At 37.0% G+C, this 18,577-nt stretch overlaps 3 protein-coding genes across 3 annotated transcripts; 1 reads left to right on the forward strand and 2 right to left on the reverse strand.

The window, feature by feature from the left end:
• Nucleotides 1-111: 111 nt before the first annotated feature.
• Nucleotides 112-12,071, reverse strand: LOC113287760 (dynein light chain 2, cytoplasmic-like). The gene is made up of 3 exons (XM_026536594.1): nt 11,793-12,071; nt 11,517-11,698; nt 112-1,153 (listed from the first exon to the last, which is right to left on the reverse strand). The coding sequence occupies exons 1-3, from the start codon at nt 11,928-11,930 to the stop codon at nt 1,123-1,125; spliced, it is 351 nt and encodes a 116-aa protein (XP_026392379.1). The 5' UTR covers nt 11,931-12,071; the 3' UTR covers nt 112-1,122.
• LOC113287759 (protein TRANSPORT INHIBITOR RESPONSE 1-like) lies at nt 7,387-11,377 on the forward strand. Its single transcript, XM_026536593.1, has 4 exons — nt 7,387-8,379; nt 9,664-10,156; nt 10,341-11,116; nt 11,308-11,377. The coding sequence occupies exons 1-3, from the start codon at nt 7,868-7,870 to the stop codon at nt 11,097-11,099; spliced, it is 1,764 nt and encodes a 587-aa protein (XP_026392378.1). The 5' UTR covers nt 7,387-7,867; the 3' UTR covers nt 11,100-11,116; nt 11,308-11,377.
• Nucleotides 12,072-13,286: 1,215 nt separating the features above from the next.
• LOC113290855 lies at nt 13,287-14,693 on the reverse strand. Its single transcript, XM_026540443.1, has one exon. The coding sequence runs from the start codon at nt 14,691-14,693 to the stop codon at nt 13,287-13,289; it is 1,407 nt and encodes a 468-aa protein (XP_026396228.1).
• Between the last annotated feature and the right edge of the window lie 3,884 nt (nt 14,694-18,577).

An 18,577-nucleotide genomic window follows, 5' to 3' on the forward strand; every position in this document is an offset into this window, starting at 1 on the left:
TTTGCCGGTTTTGTTTCAAGCTTTCCACCCATGAAACCTATAGCCTCATCAATGATAACAACATTCATATGCTCCAACTTGAGATATTTGAATTGTAGCATGAACTTCTGATGAGTAAAAATATAATCTTTCAATGGGATATTAGAATAATATTTCTGTAGCACATATAAAACAACATCTATCGGCCATGGATAACTGAAATGACCTCGTCTCTTTCTTCTTCATTATTTAGCTTGACCAGCATAAGATTATGACTCATAATTCTAATATCTTTGTTGCGATATTTCCTCCATAATGAGTTGATTTCTTCTCTTATAATTTTCATCTGCATCTTTTTATTTTCCACAAGTTTTCCTAGGATACCAAAACTCCATTCTCCTGCAGCTGAAGTGATTGCTTGGGTAGAACCCACTGTTCGTCGGTTGCCTGGAATCTCAATGTTGGCTCTTCTCAGTTGCCCTGAAAGAAGATTGATGCTATTGCTTCGTGAAGAAGACATCATATGATTCTTTTGATTTCGGGACCAGCAGATTCTAAATCTAGTATTCAAAGATGAGAATAGAATAATATAACAATAGGTATATGTAGTATTTATCCTTAAAGGACTTTCCTTTAGACTCGTACTGAGATCCCTAGAATCAAGTATAATATCTTTTAAATTTCTTTGAGAAGATATAAAATAAATTTTGGAATGCCGCTCTAGTTCAAAAATATTCATCTTTCCTTTTTTGAGGCTTATTTTTCGAACGAATTGAGAATATCCGGGGTAACTTGTTGAAAAAGGAAGTAAAACAGAATACTGCATGCAACCTAAATTCATGCAATTAATTCTGGTATTGATTGACTGGAGTTTAGGAGCCAAATTTTTTTGAAACTTTTTATATTGATTTTCTCTTGTATGAAGATCATCATGAACAAGAATGAAGGATTTTTGAATTTGACAGAAATGCTGGTATAGATGAGTATCTATTTGTGTTTCTGGTTTACTGTGATTCGAGATATTTTGAAGAATTATTGATCTGCTAATATGAACCATCATCAAGAAGAGGATGATTTGCACCACTGTTGAAAACACCACTGCTATTCGTTCAGCTGTACCATAATACAAGCTGAATTCCACCACTAGTTTCCCCATTGAATGATATCTTGAGACCTGCAGAGATTCACATACATGCATTTAGAAAATTAGAAACAAGATTTTGTAAATATTAAAAAAAGACAAATATAAGTATAATAAAATCTAAAAATGATTCCATAGATTCATGAATTTTTGTTCTATGATAATCATGATAGTAAGGAAGAGAATCATTTTAAAATCATAAGATCAAAGTAGAAAGGATTTTTAGACTGAAATCATAAGATTATAATTCTTTTTCTAGTTTTCCTCAAACTCAAGGCGAGTTTGGTCCAGTAGAAGAGCCTTATATGGGATGTATTTGGGCTTAACTTTGTTATGAAACAACGTCATATCAGCCGGCTGAACTTTGTTATGAAACTAATTCGGCGACACCTCACGCATTTCATCACCACCAGCAACCCAATACTGCCTTGGTACCCGTATAGAGCTGGCAAACAAGCCAAAAACCCGCGGGTTCACCCGGCCTGGCCCGTAAAAACCCTAACCCGGCTCGGCTGGTTTCTAAACAAGCCGGGTTAGGGTTGGTAAATTGCAGGCTCGTGCACAAACGGGTTAACCCGGCCCGCCAAAACCGCGGGTTCAGACCGTCAACCCGCCCTGGGTAACTTGTGAAGACACGTGGCGTCGCCCCTCCCATGAGTCCTATATACGTGTCTGTCTCCCCAACTTCTATACTCTATACGTGTTCTAACTTCTCTACGCGTGGTATAAGAAAAAGAAAAACCTAGATAATTCCCTTTCGTTCGTTTCTCTAATTCTCTGAGAAGTGAACTCTGAAGAACTGTGAATCTCTAATTCTCAGAGTCTGAAGAACTCTGTCACTTCTCAATGTTCTCATCTTCTTCTTCTTAGCAACCTAAATCAATCGTGATTCGTGAGTCCGTGACTCTTGAGATTAAACATAAATCAATCGGATTCAGTTCATGTTAGCCTACAAGCGGAATTTGTTCTTTTGATTTGTGGATAACAAAAGAATCTCAATCATCAAAACTCAAAAGGTATTATTACTTTAATTTGCAGTCTATTTTCTTTTTGGATTGTTAATATAAAAACTTTTCTGATTTTGTGGTCTTATTAATCTAACTATTTGCAGTCAGTCTACCTTTGTGGTCTTATTAATCTGATTTTGAGTTTTTGACTATATGTATATCAGTATATGATTCTAGTTCTCAGTGATTTCGATTTTTGAATGTGTGAGGGTTTGTGTTAGTATAGATTCTATAGAATCATAGATGGATCTTATTGAAATATTGAATACTGATTAAGTACTGTTGTTGAACTTTTTTTTAATGATTTTCTATGAATTATGTGTGTTGGATTTGATTGATCATTATTTTTTCCCTAATTCTATAAGGATACTTATTTGAATAGGTTCAATTATACACTACAGAAGAGCATTGTTTGATTGAAATGGAAGTAAAACCCATATGGGAATTTTGATAATTGGGTCCAGGGGGTTTCTAGGATCCCGCAGGAAAATTGGGTTTTGGCTTTATGTGTCTATGTTTGATTAGCTTAAGGAGAAGCTGACAAAGTTTCAGGGAGAATTCACCTGATTGAGAATCTAAGGATATGGGTAGTGACTACTAGTTAGGTTATGCTTAATGACTTGTATTTTGTACAAATTATCTGTACTTGGATAAATCATCTCACTTCTTAGTTCACTTTTGAGATAGGTTTCTTTATTCATCTATCGGAGTACTCTTGTTGTTTGATTGTTTAGAACTCTGACCTATTCTTTGTGGCTCCATTATTCTAGGATGTCAAGTGTACAAGAACAGTATAACGATGTTATGAGTAGTGAGGATGACGATGTTGAAATGGTAGATTCTGAGAATGTCCCTGCAACTGTTGGTTGTGCACCTACAACTATTTCAATTGGAAAGAAAGGAAACAATTCAAAGAAATCTCGACTTAGATCTGATGTTTGGGACTTTTTTGACCGCGTTAAAGAGAAAGATGGAACAGAGAAGGGAGTGTGTAAGGCTTGTAAATTTGGATATAAATATGAAAGCAGCAAAGGCGGAACCTCATCTATGAGAAGGCATGTGTGTCCTCAGCGTCAGTCTAAGGACATAGGGCAGATGATGTTATCTGCAAAGAACGGCCAGCTGTCTACCCGCGTACGCAAATTTGATCAAATGAAGTTCCGGGATCTTCTTTCAACATTACTCATTGCAAGAAACGTCCCATTTTCGTTGGTGGAATGGAAAGAATTTAGGGATATATGTGCTTATCTAAATGAGGATGCTAAACCAATATCAAGGAATACTGGGAAAGCTGATGTTATCAAAAGACATAAAACACGAAAAGAAGGTATTCGAAACATGTTGAAACTTGCTCCAGGTATGTTGCAGTCCAGAATTTCAAATTTCGGTGACATGTTTTGTTTCTTACTTTTGTATGTATGAGTGATTGATTATCATAATATTTGCTGATGTATTTGACTTATCCTTGCAGGTAGGATGTGTCTAACATCTGACATGTGGACTTCTGTTACGACTACAGGGTATATAAGCTTAACTGTGCACTATCTTGATCAAAATTGGGAGTTAAAGAAGTATCTTCTGAATTTTTGTGAACTTCCACCACCTCATACAGGTTAAGCACTTAATTCATGACATCTTTTATTTTATCATGTGATATTTATATATTGCTTATCTGCTTTAGTCTTGAGATTTTCCACCACCTCATACAAGTGAATTACTTAATTGAGAGTTTTAACTTTTACCCATTCCACTCTTTGATAGGTGAAAATCTTTCTGCCATGCTATTTGCGATGATAGAAGATTGGGGAATTGAAGATAAAGTATCCAACATCACCTTGGATAACGCTGCAAATAACGGAGCTTGTGCTAGAATTATGCAAAGCAGACTTGTTGCGAAGAAGATCTTGTTTAACAAGGGAAAATACTTTCATGTGCGTTGTTGTGCTCACATCTTAGCTCTTATCGTAAAAGATAGACTTATGAAGATTGATCCAGCTGTGCTTAAGATAAGAAAGTCTGTGAAGTCCCTTAAAAAGTCTCAAGTAAGAAAACAAAAATTCTTGGACATTGTTGATGCTTTAGGAATGTCTGGAACAAGAAGGGGTATTCGTCAAGACGTGAGCACAAGGTGGGTTTCTACTGTTATTTTGTTATACTTATACAGTTAGAGATTGTATTAATGTTTATATACTCACTTGGTGTTGTTTTATACAGGTGGAATTCAACTTATCTCATGTTGGACAGCTGTCTTGTTTATAGAGTTGTTTTTGCTCATTTAAAGGAGGTGGATCCAGACTATGAAGACTGTCCAACTGATGAAGAATGGGAGAAAATTGAAGTTGTCACAAAGTTTCTCAAGACATTTTATGATCTCACGACTTTATTTTCTGGTAGTAAGTATCCTACTTCCAATCTTTATTTTGAAGGAGTTTGTCGAGTTCAGGTGTTACTCAAAAAAGAAAGTACAAATGATATTGATTACATTAGGGAGATGGTAAAAGAGATGCAAGAAAAATTTAACAGTTATTGGACGAACTTGAGTCCTATATTGGCTATTGCACTTGTGTTAGATCCTAGATATAAACTTCATTATCTGAACTTTGCTTACTCCAAGTTGTATCCTGATGTAAGAGTACTAGAAAGAAAAGTTAATGATGTGCGTGATGAAATGAAAAAACTTTATAATGAGTATTGCATCTTTTCAAGAGCTTCTGGAATTGGAACTCAGAATTTGGGTACTCAAACCGATGGGAATTCTGCCCATCAAGGAAGTGAGTGGTACGAGGTAATTTTGAAGCTTATTTATTACGTACATGTGGTCTTGTATTATTTTGTGTTTTATCTGTGTGTGTTTGTGAAGTTCTTGTACTTTATGTTCTCATAGAAGATAACTAGTACTTTGCTCTCATTTCTAACTTCTTTCTTTTTATGCAGGAATACGCTGCAGCACAGGAAAATGGTGGTGGTGATCTGCAATCTGACTTGTCAGAGTTAGATCTATATCTTAGTGAGAAACATCCTTGTCAACGGAATCCATCATTCGACATCCTAATGTATTGGAAAGGCCAGGAGCAACGATTTCCAGTTCTTTCAAGAATGGCTGGGGACATCTTGTCAATTCCTATTTCAACCGTCGCTTCAGAATCTGCATTTAGTATTGGCGGAAGGGTAATTGATCGATTTCGGAGTTCCTTATTACCTGAAAATGCTGAGCCGGTGATAACAACTCGTGATTGGGACCTTGGAGTTGGTAAGTGCCTATATTGCATTTAGTTGAATATCTAAATTTCATATTTAACTTCGATGGTTTTTATCCATGTAGGAAAAGAAGATTTGGATGAGGAAAATGGGCTTATTGGAGAAGATGTATTAGGATTTGAACTTGGTGTATTGGAGGATGAGGCATTGGAGGATGGCGAAGTAAGTTCTTATGCGTCTAATTAGTATGCGTAGTTGCATACTTCTTCAATATAAAGCGGGGTAAATATGCAAATTCTGACTTGTTTCTTTTCTTTTGTTTGATTTATTTTTGCTTGGAATTACAAATTCATAATAATGATTAGTTGGAGCAACTCAAAGATAGACATGGAAAATGAGAATGTTTTTTGGACAAATTGTTTTTTGGACAGACAGTTATCACAGTGTCTCCAAATTTTGTATAGAAAAGAGATTGGAGATGTTTTTTTGGACAGTTATCAGTTTTTGGTTTAACCACAATATATATTTTGTGCAGGATCTATGGTATGGTAAAATGGTATTACTAGTTACTACGGTGTCGATTCTCAAAGGGTATTTTTCTTTGTTGAACTGTGTAATTGTAACTGTGACTGACTGACTGTGTAACTGGTATAATGGTATTAGTATTACTATTAAACAGTTGTTACTTGTTAAGATTTTCAATTTTATCATTTTGTTTCACTAGATTTTTAAATTTTGATAATGTCACTAGTGAATCTGTTGTTGATTGAAAATTTGAAATGAATCTAAATATGAAATGAGTTATGTGAATGTTATGTTAGGTTGCATCAGTCTTGCCCAGAAAACAGTGAATACTCTGTCGGACAATTCAGATCTGACATACGGGCGGGCTATCCCGTGAGCCCGCAAGTTCAGCCCGTTACGGGTACGGGTTGAAGAAATGCTAACCCGCGAAGAATATCCACCCGCGGGTTTCGACCCGTATTAACCCGAACCCGTAACGGGCCAGCCCGGCCCGCCCGGTTGCCAGCTCTATACCCGTACCTGCATGATCAACAAAATCAACCAGCTAATGCGACCGACTCTTCTCCACCCATTTTAAATACAAGGAATGCAACCAAGCGGCCGCTGGATTGGCCAACCATCCACTTGAGTCAAAACTGGATCTTTCACCGCAACGTTATTAGTTTTTTGTTTTTAATCCACATCTTTACAGATGACTTAATGGGTAACAACCTTTTATAATCACGAGTGAAAAACTGTAAATCGTACAGTTTTCATCCTTAGACCTATCGTGTCAACATCAGTAAAAGTAGTCTTAAAAAAATCAATCCCCTCAGGTATATATCGTACTGCTATTAACAAAAAATTTACGTCAATGATCTGGCAATAAGAAAAGATTCTTTCTTTTTACTTTACGCCTGTTCTGCTGTACGCATACCCTCCTCGTAAATCTCAAGACCATTTAATATAGCACATAAGCATTACGTGTCAGTCGGTTAAACACGGTGCGCACTACGCACAGTTAACAGCAATAAACCATTCTTTTGGCATTGGGCTTAAATTTCTAGCCCGTCATAAAGACCACTGGAGAAAACACAGAAGAGGTTGAAAAATCTTAATTTCTTTTTTTATTTTTACTACATTTACAGGGGTTAGTTCACGAGTGAGTTGGAGGGAATTTAATGTATTTTGAATCTTGGGGATTTTGAGGGAGTGTAAGAGAGTATAGGGAGTTTGAGAGAGTTTGGTGTGTTGAGTGTAGGGAGTTTGAAAAACTCTCCCAAAATCTCTACTTTTTTGAGAGATTTGGAGTGAGGCAAAAATACACTATAAATTCCAAACTCCCAAAAAAAACAAACTCCCCCACGACTAACGGGTTTTTTTAGGGAGTTTGGGAGATTCTTCAAAACTCTCCCACGACTAATGGGGATTTTGAGAGATTCCCTCGAACTCCCTCACGACTAACGGGAAAAAACACAACTACACCCAACTTCCCCAACTCCCTTGAGGTTAATTTACTTTTCTAGTTGCTTGTTCGATTGAATCTTCCAAAAATGGGTTTGTTTTTATTTGTGGTGATTTTATCTGATGGAGTGTTTTTGGTGAATTATGTTAGAAGAAGAAAAGGAAATAGGTTTATTTAATGTTTCTACTTTATTATTATTATTGTTATTATTATTAAGAGCTAATTAAATAGAGATTCTTCATTTCCATTCATTGAAAAAAAATCAGAGAAAAGGGACTCCTTTCTGTGATCTCTCTGAATTTCTTTTTTTCTACTTCTTTTTCTTTTTTGAAATCTCTGAGGGGTCTCTATTGTTGAGAGGGAGAGAGCGAAAATCCTTGAGAGTGACTTCCCTGGAAGGAGAGATCTTTGTTTCTACTGTGTGCGGTTTGGAGATTCTTTTCTTTTCTTGATGTATTTAGTCAAGTATGTGTTTTTCTAACTTGATAAACAATATCTTTTAGATACAGTTTTTATTTTACTTCATTTCATATAAAAATGAAATCCCAGGAATAGATTTTGAGTGCTTTTGTAATGGATTCAAAGAGAAAAAAGGATTATCCTCCAGAGGAAGAAGATGAGGATAATAGGGTGGTATCATCGTTTCCTGATGAGATTTTAGAGCGTGTTCTGGTATTTGTGAAATCACACAAAGATAGAAGTTCTGTTTCTTTGGTTTGTAAAGATTGGTATAGTGCAGAAAGATGGAGTAGAACACATGTATTCATTGGAAATTGTTATTCTGTTTCACCTGAAATACTGATTAGAAGATTTCTCAACATTAAAAGTGTGACTATTAAAGGAAAGCCAAGATTCTCAGATTTCAGTCTTGTTCCACTTGATTGGGGTGCTAGTATTCATTCATGGTTACTTGTTTTTGCATCAGCTTATCCTTCACTTGAAGAGCTTAAGTTGAAGAGAATGACAGTAAGTGATGAAAGTTTGGAGTTTTTAGCTCAATCATTTCTACATTTTAAAGCCCTCTCTTTACAAGTCTGTGATGGATTCAGTACTCATGGGTTAGCTGCCATTGCTACTCATTGCAAGTAAGCTCCTTTATTTTTCTTGTTTATACTGATCACTTTCATCTTGTGAGCATCTCTAATGTGGGATTAGGTTCATTACTTTGATATGAAAATTCTTATTGTCCAGTCCACTTCTCAGTGTCCTCACTGGAGGTGAGGTTTGAACTATTATAGGACTTGTGTTGCTTGATAATGTCTCATCACAAATGATCCCATGTCCTTGTGGTATGGTAACTTACTGCCTTTTCATTTCAGTATAGTCTAAATTTTGTGGAAATGATGACAAAATACTCCTTGTTTCGTAGCTGTTAATAGCCAGAATGGTTGGCGATTCTTACATCCCAACATAGTTGTAGTAATGGTGACGATTTATGCAGAGTAGATGCCAATTTTTGTATTGGGAATGATGCTGGTAACTTGTAAAGAGTCATTATAAAGGAGCAACCATGGTGGAATGATCTCTCTGGATTGTTAAAAGTTTGATGGTGCCATTGGTTCCATCTTTCTGTCTTATCCTCAAGAGTCAAGGGATTCTAAATACCTTATCTCAGGGACTCTTGTGAAAAGTTAGGACTAGCTGAGAGTTGAGACCATTTATTACTTAAACTGATGTGTTGATTGGTTGGGCTATTTATTCAAATACGCATATTCCCTTCGCATTTGATCCAGTTACTGACAATCATTAGGGGATGGTGGACTTATTCTGCACAACTTTATCACCTCGACAGTACAGCTGAAAGTTATTGCCCACACCGGCATAAATATCATCTTTTGGTTGATTCTAAAATGTTTAAGGATAACCTATCAAAATTGCTTTCTATCTCGTTATTGTGTATACTTTGTTTTTGAACTATTCTTAATTTTGGAAACCTTTACAGCCTGAGAATCTAGTGAGTGGAAGCTATTGGAGCCTTTTAGGTGCATCCCGTTTAAAAAAATGTAGCTACCATCTATAACAGGGAATCAAGCATAATCGTTTTATATTGGATTTAACAGTACGATTTATTCTTTCAACCATCTGCCTTTTGCAATTATGGTACACCGCAGTTCTTCTTGCACAAACATAGATGCTTTATAGCCAATTAGATGCTCTATGTTTCGCTGTACTTCTAGAAGATTCATTTCTTCTAAAGAACTAATCTTAATGATTTATCTGGGATAATCTCTTATCTTTTTGCTTTAATCTTTTGCAAAGTTGAGTCCTCAATTTCTATTTTCGGTTCAGCTTATGCATGAAAATAATTTAGTCTCACATATAGATTTAATTGATTAATTTATCATCTATTGCATTTCTCTGACTTTCAGAAACTTGACTGAGCTTGATATTCAAGAGAATGCCATTGATGATGCTGAAGGCAGGTGGCTAAGCTGCTTTCCCGAAAGCTTCACATCTCTAGAACTACTCAATTTTGCAAGTCTCCAAAGTGAAGTTAACTTTGATGCTCTGGAGGCGCTAGTGGTCAGGTGCAAAGCACTGAGGGTCTTAAAGGTTAATAGAGGTGTAACCTTGGAACAGCTACAGAGGCTGCTTGCGCGAGCTTCTAGACTTACTGAGCTTGGGACTGGCTCGTTTTCGCAAGAGCTCGCTCCTCAGCGGTGTGAGGAACTTGCAATTGCATTCAGCAACTGCAAGAAACTATACACGCTCTCTGGTCTGTGGGATGTTAGTTCTCTACACCTCCCAGCACTGTATCCTGCCTGTACCAGTCTAACTTACTTGAATTTGAGTGAGGCATGTGTGCAAAGTACAGAACTCTCTAAGCTGCTCCCAAATTGCCCTAATCTTCGACGACTCTGGGTAAGGAGCTTATTCTCGAGTCATGTTTTCTATTTTTCTATATGAATTAACTGCTTTTAAATTTACGCTAGTGGAGTCATCCAGATAGGCTGTGATATCACGAAAGAAAAAAGTAGAGTAGCTGTGTTTGGGTACTCATGTAATAGCAGAAAGCGCCTTTTAACTCTATCCGATATTGGTACAGGTTTTAGACTCAATTGAAGACGAAGGTCTGGAGGTTGTAGGTTCAAGTTGTCCCTTACTTGAGGAGCTCCGTGTCTTCCCAGTTGAGCTTGATCCCTTCGATATGGAACACGTTGGGGTTACAGAGAAGGGCTTAATTGCTGTTTCCTGTGGCTGCTCTAATCTCCACTACGTCCTTTTCTTCTGCCGGCAGATGACAAATGCTGCTGTCGCTACTGTGGTGCAAAATTGCCCAGGCCTCACCCACTTCCGCCTATGCATTATGACTCCACATGAGCCTGAGTACCTGACTGGGGAACCTATGGATGAGGCTTTTGGTTCAGTGGTCAAGACCTGCACCAAGCTACAGAGGCTTTCAATATCCGGCCTATTGACAGATCTTACATTCGAGTACATTGGAAAGTATGCCAAGAACTTGGAGACTCTCTCTGTTGCATTTGCAGGCAGCAGTGACTTGGGTATGAAGTGTGTTCTGGAAGGATGCCCTAAGCTGCGCAAGTTAGAGATACGAGATTGTCCATTTGGGAATGAAGCACTACTGTCAGGGTTTGAGAAATGTGAGTCCATGAGGTCCCTTTGGATGTCAGCCTGCAAAGTCACAATGAATGGTTGTAGGCTTCTTGCCGGGAAGATGCCAAGGCTGAATGTAGAGGTGATTAAGCATGATGAGAGCGATGAACTTCAAGCAGAGAAAGTTTATGTTTACCGTTCTGTTGCTGGGCCAAGAACAGATGCCCCATCTTTCGTTCTCACCCTCTGAAAATGAACTTGCTCTAGGTATTTCTCTTTCTATTCGTCCCGATGCCTATCTCTCTTGTCTCTCGCTTTATTGAGACATGCATAATGAAGATAGTGTTGCTTACAGTGGCCTTATACATAAGCATGTGCCATAATAGTGTAAACACATGTAGCAGCACATGTCTCCTCAGTTACTAACTAGTTTATTCACTTTTCATTTATCTCTTCAGGCTGAAAAGGTTCTCTCGATGAGATGAATTTTAACATCTGAACGGGAGTAAAGATTCTTCCCCTTGCAAGGGAGTACGAAAAAAACAGGAAGACGGAGCAATGAGATACTATAACTCGTGAAATGACTTTGCATTGCTGTTTCTCTTTTTACAAGCATATTACCGAAAGTAAATCGAAGTAGAGACAGGAAAAAATGTTCAGGCCTTACAGTGGCTCCAATGGGACAAACTGGTTAACTTCCATTTCACGATCTGCTGTTCCCCTGAAGAGTAAGATAGCGAGGCTGCCTATACAGAAGTGGATGAAACAACCATGACAATGGGTTACAAAGGAACCAAAATCCCTCCCCACGATGCATTGCCACCCTGGTCCATACGATTCATCAAATTCCTGCAATGATGCCATGGAATTAGAAACAATATAAGCTTTGCATGAAGCAGATGGATTGAGAACTGTGTATAGGCAAGACTGGATCGAGCATTACCTTTTTGATAAAGCGAGCAATTTCAGTGGAGTCGGTGACATCAAAGGTATCAAGTGCCTTACCAGCAAGGCTAAGTGCGTTCTGCTGCATGGTTTGAAGCATGTCCGTCTCACCGATGACTGCCTTGCCTTCTAACATGGTGAGAGCTTGAGGATGGACTTTTAGACTGCTGAGTTAACTGGTTGTTGTGGTGGTGAAGAAAAGAGGAAGCCAACAGATGCTGGTTGAGATGAGTCTGTAGTGGTGGCTGCTGGTAAGGATTATATTGAGGTTGAATTGGAAAGAAAGGGTTCAGGTCACCCACGTAAGTGTAGGTGGTCGGGGTCCATACGTTGTGGTCATCTTTAACTCATGGTCTGAAATTTGCACCAGATGCCTACAAGTCTTAGGTAGCAATCCCATCCTTCTGGATGGGACCCGTAAACTCTACTGTGGCTAATACCTATACCATGGGAACAGCACAGCTTGACATTTTCTCTTTTGGAAGTATTAGACAGGGCTGCACAAAAGACAAAAATAAGGGACCTGGATTTATCCTGGGCACATGTTATCTTGTGGTTCTATTCTGGATGTAACCGTGCCACATATCGTTCTAAGGTGGATGGAGAAATGTTCTAAATTTTGTCTTTGTTGGTAAACTTAGCTTTCATTGTCGATTAAGCTTAATTGGTTTAGATTAGATTAAACTTGTATTATGTGGGGGATTACGTAAACGTTCATTACTGTACACCTATTTCTGCTTGGTTTTATTTATCATGTAGTTAATCTTTCTCTGGGGTCGGCACAAAGGAACTTTCTTGGTCTTGTTTTATTTCTGATAAAAAAAAAAGTTTGATATTTCTCTAATGATGGATAAAACTCTCCTTTTTTCTTGCTCCTGCACACTTTGAACTTTTCTTTTATTTTGAGACGGTGGAGGTGGCTTCTTTTGCACATATACTTTGGCTCCTCTCACTATCAACTCCTCTAGAAAGTGGTGGCAAAACCTTGTAAAAATGTTCAAAAGTTGGATTTCGAGAAAGATACGTGAATCATGATAATGCCCGAAACGTCTACAACCTTATAACCAAGTTTTAGGTCAATCTAATCTTTTTGTTTAGGTGCATTTCTCCTCCTAAAGTGCGTCAACTCACACATTAGGTGCAAATGATAAATGACATTTTTAAACCACAGATGGTATTATGATCCAACAAGCAAATGATACTTGGTCCACTCAAAAGGGCCAGGAACTACAGTTAAAGCTGAGAGGAAAACACTAGTAGAAAGTTATGATGCAAAAGTTTGAATTGTAATATATTTTCCACTGAAAAATAAAATCAACAAATTACAGTATGGAGGCAGGAGAAAGCTTTCCCAGTTTATTAACAGCGGATTGATAACCAAACTAAATTTGAAAGACAAAGAAAAGTGAAAAGAACAACATAACAAAGTAACATCTGCTGCTCACTTCCAATCTGTATTTCACACCAATGCGACGTCTTTTCCGCTAATGCTCTATAAGACTTCATCAAACTCCAAAGCTTGACAAACTGAATTATCCAACTCAACTGATGACTCTGCGCTAAAAAATGTTTTCTTTCCTACTAAATCTGCAACTTTCTTTGCAGCTCCTGAATCCCGTGGACTAACTACACCATTGCATCTAATCGTGTTAATCCTTGGAAGTAATTCTGCCCTTTTCAAAATTGAAAATGTAGGACTGACCACACTTGGAATTTCCCATCGTCTTTTAACTCGCCCTTCACTTGTAGCAGGCACAACAACTTTTGGCGATTTCCCAACAGAAGAAGCACATTTCTTATCACTTTCAGGCCACAATTTCTTCCATTGTTCAATCTGTTTCTGAGTTCCAATATACTGTGTTCCAGGAATTTGAGTATACCGACTCGCAACAACTCTTTCATTTTTCTTAGGACTAACAAATTTTTCACCTTCTTTGAATAACTTCTTTGGCTGTATACTTGAGATAAACATCTCATCCTTCTTTACTGGTTTCTTTAATCCACCAGTAGTAGCAAACCCTTGTTTCAGATGCTGAGGTTTCGAAACAGAACGGCGGGACACCGGACTTAAACTTCTTCCTCCTCTTTCTGTTGTAACCTTCTCTTCATTAATTTCTTGAAGCTTAAAGACGCTAGATTTCCTACGAGATTGTTGTGGGGTTATTTCTGGCTTGATTGGTGGTCGAGATTTGACGCTCGCCATGATTTCTGTTGGCCCCAAACTCACGCCCCTACGCTGTTGAATCCTCGAGTTAGGGTTTGCTGCTATCGAATTTCCCCCATTTTTTTTCTGAAAATTCTCCGGATTCTCAATGGTCTTCTGTCTTCGCTTTGATTTCTCATTAGATATGATTTCTATCGGCCCTAAACTAACACCCCTGCGCAGGATCGTCGAATTAGGATTTGCTAATATCAAATTTTTTCCAATCTTTTTCTGAAAATTTTCTGGTTTCTCAATTGTTTTCAAATTTTGCTCTGATTTCTCAAGTCGAAGTGCTTCTAATTTAGATGACAACCGATTAATTTCCAATTCAATCTCTTCAATCTCTGTATCAACATTATCACCATCAAGATTACCTTGATTTTTATCATCCGTTGAAACATATAGTGAAGGAGGAAGAAGACCTTGTTTAAACAGAACTTTTAATGGTTTCCCTTTAGACTCGACTGCCTTAGCTGATGGAGAAATCAAAGAAACAGGAGATCTGTTTTCTTTTAAAGAATCAAAATCTTCTAGGGTTTTAGATTGATTCATGAGTATAGGTTGAAGAGGATACCAGGAAGAAGAATCTTTAATGGCGATTGATTCATCTGTTTCTGCATCATCATCAAAGGCAACATTGTTCCATATCTGAAGATCTGAAGTGTTAATTGATTCTGGGTATTGAAGAATACCCATTTTTTTAGTGTTGTGTTGAAGAAACCTTCGAAGGAAAATCTGTAAAATTGAAGCTTTTTTGTATTGTCTGTGAGGATTTCTTGAAGAAGATGATGCTAAATCCAGGATTTCTACGGTTTTGAGTATTATTAATTTTTTCGACCGTTGGGAGGAAAATATAGACGTTACAAGTTTAATTGTTTCAATTTTTTGTTAGATGGTGGAAACAGCCATTTTAGACGCTCCGATTAGTCAATAATCCACGTAGCTTAGCTAGATCAGATTTTGTTTGATGGAGCCCACCAGGTTCTTAATTTTCCGAGTCCAAATAAGTTCACTATTTTTTTCCAATATTCAAATATACATATGGATGCTCAGCTCACCTGATGTCATTGGACCATAGTTGGTGTTGCTCTGGTGTCATTATCTGGGATCTCCTTGATTTCAAGATTGCTAATGGGGTGCCAGATTAAATGGGCGTGTATCAAAATTAAGATAAAACAAAACATGTTTTTATATAAGATAAAATAAGTTTTATTTTGGTTTGGTACACCCCACTAGATCTGGCACCCTCATTAGCAACCGTGCTTGATTTGGCCTTTTAATTTCCTGTAAATTCGAAGGAACCAGCCAACAATAATCAGCTTGATATTTCAAATATGCTTACTCTTATTCACCACCTCCAAAATTTAAGTTCAATTTGACCATGACTATTATTACTCTTGTTTGTCTCATTCTTTTTATTTTATTTTTTTTATGCAAAAAAAGAATTTAATTAATTGTTGGCAAGGTTGTATCGCTTGCCAGGAGGTTCAGGGAAATTATTAATAAGATCTAAATTAGTAGTTGTTTTCCTAACAGTTTTAGCAACTGCATCAGCTACTTGATTGTCATCTCTACTAATATAAGAGAAAGAACATTGCAAAAAACTTGAACTTAAATGAATGATTTCCTTAAGAAGGTTTCTATTCTCCCATCGCCTGTTATTGACTGAATGATAAGTTTTCCATCAGCTTTTATGTGAATTCTTTCTAACTGTTTATCTTTAGCCCACACCAGCGCTTCACGTATTGTCATGCATTCACTTATCTCCGGGCCCAGAATTCCATATGCATAACTTCTTTTGATTCCTTCACATATTCCTGTATGAGAACGTATAACAATACCAGTGCCACTTTGGTTAGTATCATAATCCAAAAAAAATATTTACATTCAATTTTAAGATATCACGCATAGGAGGTTGCCAATGAGAGGTTCTATTAGTGTTAATATTACGAGTGAATGCATTATTATCATGGAAATGAGACTGCAAGTGATATTGGATCTTATGCATGGAAGTAAAAGAGTTAAGAGATACCCCTTGAAACACAACATCACATCTATCTTTCCATATAATCTAGGCACTTGTCATCAAGGTGTATAACATCTTTTCCTCAATAACACCATTATTGTTGGTAAACCAACTTCCCATCCATTCAGAAACACTAATACCCCTTCTTTGAACTTCCTCAATGTTTATATTAAACATTCTCCAGATCTTGCAAGCATGTCTGCAACTGATTGCTCCATAGATTCTTCACTGTGATTGCAGATAGCACAATGTGTTTCAATACTGGCATTGTGAAAACTCAGTTTAAATCTTGTTCGATGAGCTTCATGTATGCATTTCCACACAAAAGGTTTTATTATCTGTGCAGTTCTAGTCTTCCAAAGACTTCTCCAGATTCTGTCTTGAATTACTCTTCAGTTGATATAAACTTCAGAGTTACTCATAGTGAGTTTCTTATAAGCACTTTTGACAGTAAACTTACCATCTCTAGCTGGCATCCACACCATAATGTCCTCTTTTGATGTATCCAAATATATACTCTGAATTTTTTGAGAGGTATTATGATCAAAAAGTTTATTGATCAAGTCCACATTCCAATTGTTGGAATTTGGCAGAATCAGTTCTTCAACTTCTTGGTAAAATCTGTGAAGATCATTAACGGGCAGAGGAGGAGTTGTTAAGCCTGGGATCCATCTATATAAACAAATCTTTGCTTTCCTTCCATTATTCACCTCCATAAAGTAGTTTTGTTGAACCACCTGAAGACCCTTGATGATACCATTCCATGTGTATGAGCAATTCTCAGCTTTCAGATTTTGATGTAGAATATCCCCATTGATGAAATATTTACTACTCATAATGCACCTGATTCAGTACACAATATCCATGCTAACTTAGTTAAGAGGCCTAAGTTTAACATTTCTAAATATCTAAAAGCTAAACCACCCAAATCTTTGGGCTTGCAAATTTTTTGCCAAGCAATTGGATTGTTACCTCTATTAGATCTGTGACCCCAAAAGAATCTTCTCTGAATTGTAATAAGCTTCTTGATAGTTTGGTTTGGTATCTTGAAGGTTCCCATCTGATAAATAGGAATTGAATTAAGTACATGTTTAATCATGGTGGATCTGCCAGCTTGAGTTAAAGAAGTAGAAGACCATGTGGAGTATTTATGAATGAAATTATCCTCAACAGCTTTGAAAGCCTCTTGTTTAGAATGCCCCAACAATAGAGTGGAGCCAAGATATCTTTCCTTAGAATTCATAGATTTAACACCTAACAATTGAATAATATCAGCTGCAACTTTTGGATTTGTATACTTGCTGAAATGCACTGAAGATTTGTCAAAGTTTATAACTTGACCAGATTGATTACTAAAATTATGAAGAAGTTCTAGTAGGTTGTCCACTGTAGTAACATTGGCTTGAGTGAAAATCAAGCAGTCATCTGCAAATAACATATGATTAATGGTTGGAGAATTGGCAGCCACTTTAATACCTTTAATGGTGTTATTTTGTTGAGCCGAAACAAGATGTCTTGAGAGAAATTCCATGGCAAGAATAAAAAGATAAGGTGAGAGTGGATCACCTTGTGTAATTCCTCTTGTAGGGTGAAAATCTTCACAAGGTGTACCATTAAGCATGACTGAAAGAGTTGTTGTGCTAATGCATTGATAGGTCACAGAAATCATTATCAAAACCAAAGTGTTTTAGAACTTTAATCAAGAAGTCCCATTCTAGCCTGTCAAAAGCTTTTGACGTGTCTAACTTAAGAGCCATCCAACCAATTTGACCTTTTTTCCTCTTTATTAAATGAATTATTTCTTGAGACATTACAGTGCTGTCACTGATTAATCTCCCTGAAACATATGTTGCCTGATATGGGGATATTATCTTCTCCATTAATGGATTCAATCTGTTAAAAATGATCTTTGAGATTATCTTATAGGAGGTGTTGCATAGACCAATTGGTATATAATCAGCTGCACAAACAGATTTCTTCTTCTTGGGAATGAAGGAAATGTAGGTCTTGTTGATCTACTTCAGTATATTCTTGGTTTCAAAAAATCTGATGACCATTTGGAAAACATCTTTACCAATGATATTCCATTGGCTTTTATAGAAACCAGCGTGAAAGCCTTCAGGACCTGGTGCACTCCAGTTCTCCATACTCTCCAATGTGTTAAAATATTTTGATGTGATGGTACTTTAGAGAGAAGCACATTATCTAACTCAGAAATAATGGAAGGAAGTAGCATGAATAAGTTGTCATCCAAGTGAACTCCTGCGGAAGTAATTATATCTTTGAAATGAGAAGTAATATGTTGAGAAATTTCCTCTCTAGAATGAAGCCAGTTGCTGCCATGATCTTGTAGAGAGTCTATATTGTTTCTTTCTCTTCTTCTATTTTTTTTGTTGTGTAAGTACTTGCTATTGTTGTCCATGTCATGAACGAGGTGATACCTAGAATTTTGTTGATACAGTTCAGTCTTCCTTTTATGCCAAATAGATAATTCCTCATTGATTTGAAGAATTTTGTTGTGATTTTCATCTAAAGGAGGTTGAGCTTGTAAAGA

This window comes from Papaver somniferum, chromosome 6 (assembly GCF_003573695.1).
Source record: "Papaver somniferum cultivar HN1 chromosome 6, ASM357369v1, whole genome shotgun sequence".
Lineage (NCBI taxonomy): Eukaryota > Viridiplantae > Streptophyta > Magnoliopsida > Ranunculales > Papaveraceae > Papaver > Papaver somniferum.

Bases quoted from the DNA above. Each gene is read 5' to 3' on its own strand.
- LOC113290855 (XM_026540443.1), bottom strand. From the start codon at position 14,693: ATGGGTATTCTTCAATACCCAGAATCAATTAACACTTCAGATCTTCAG.
- LOC113287759 (XM_026536593.1), top strand. From the start codon at position 7,868: ATGGATTCAAAGAGAAAAAAGGATTATCCTCCAGAGGAAGAAGATGAG. The intron at 8,380-9,663 runs GTAAGCTCCTTT...TCTGACTTTCAG, and splicing joins GCCATTGCTACTCATTGCAA to AAACTTGACTGAGCTTGATA. The intron at 10,157-10,340 runs GTAAGGAGCTTA...ATATTGGTACAG, and splicing joins CTAATCTTCGACGACTCTGG to GTTTTAGACTCAATTGAAGA.
- LOC113287760 (XM_026536594.1), bottom strand. From the start codon at position 11,930: ATGTTAGAAGGCAAGGCAGTCATCGGTGAGACGGACATGCTTCAAACC. The intron at 11,699-11,792 runs GTAATGCTCGAT...GCATCATTGCAG, and splicing joins TTGCTCGCTTTATCAAAAAG to GAATTTGATGAATCGTATGG. The intron at 1,154-11,516 runs GTAAGGCCTGAA...GAATCTCTGCAG, and splicing joins TTTGTCCCATTGGAGCCACT to GTCTCAAGATATCATTCAAT.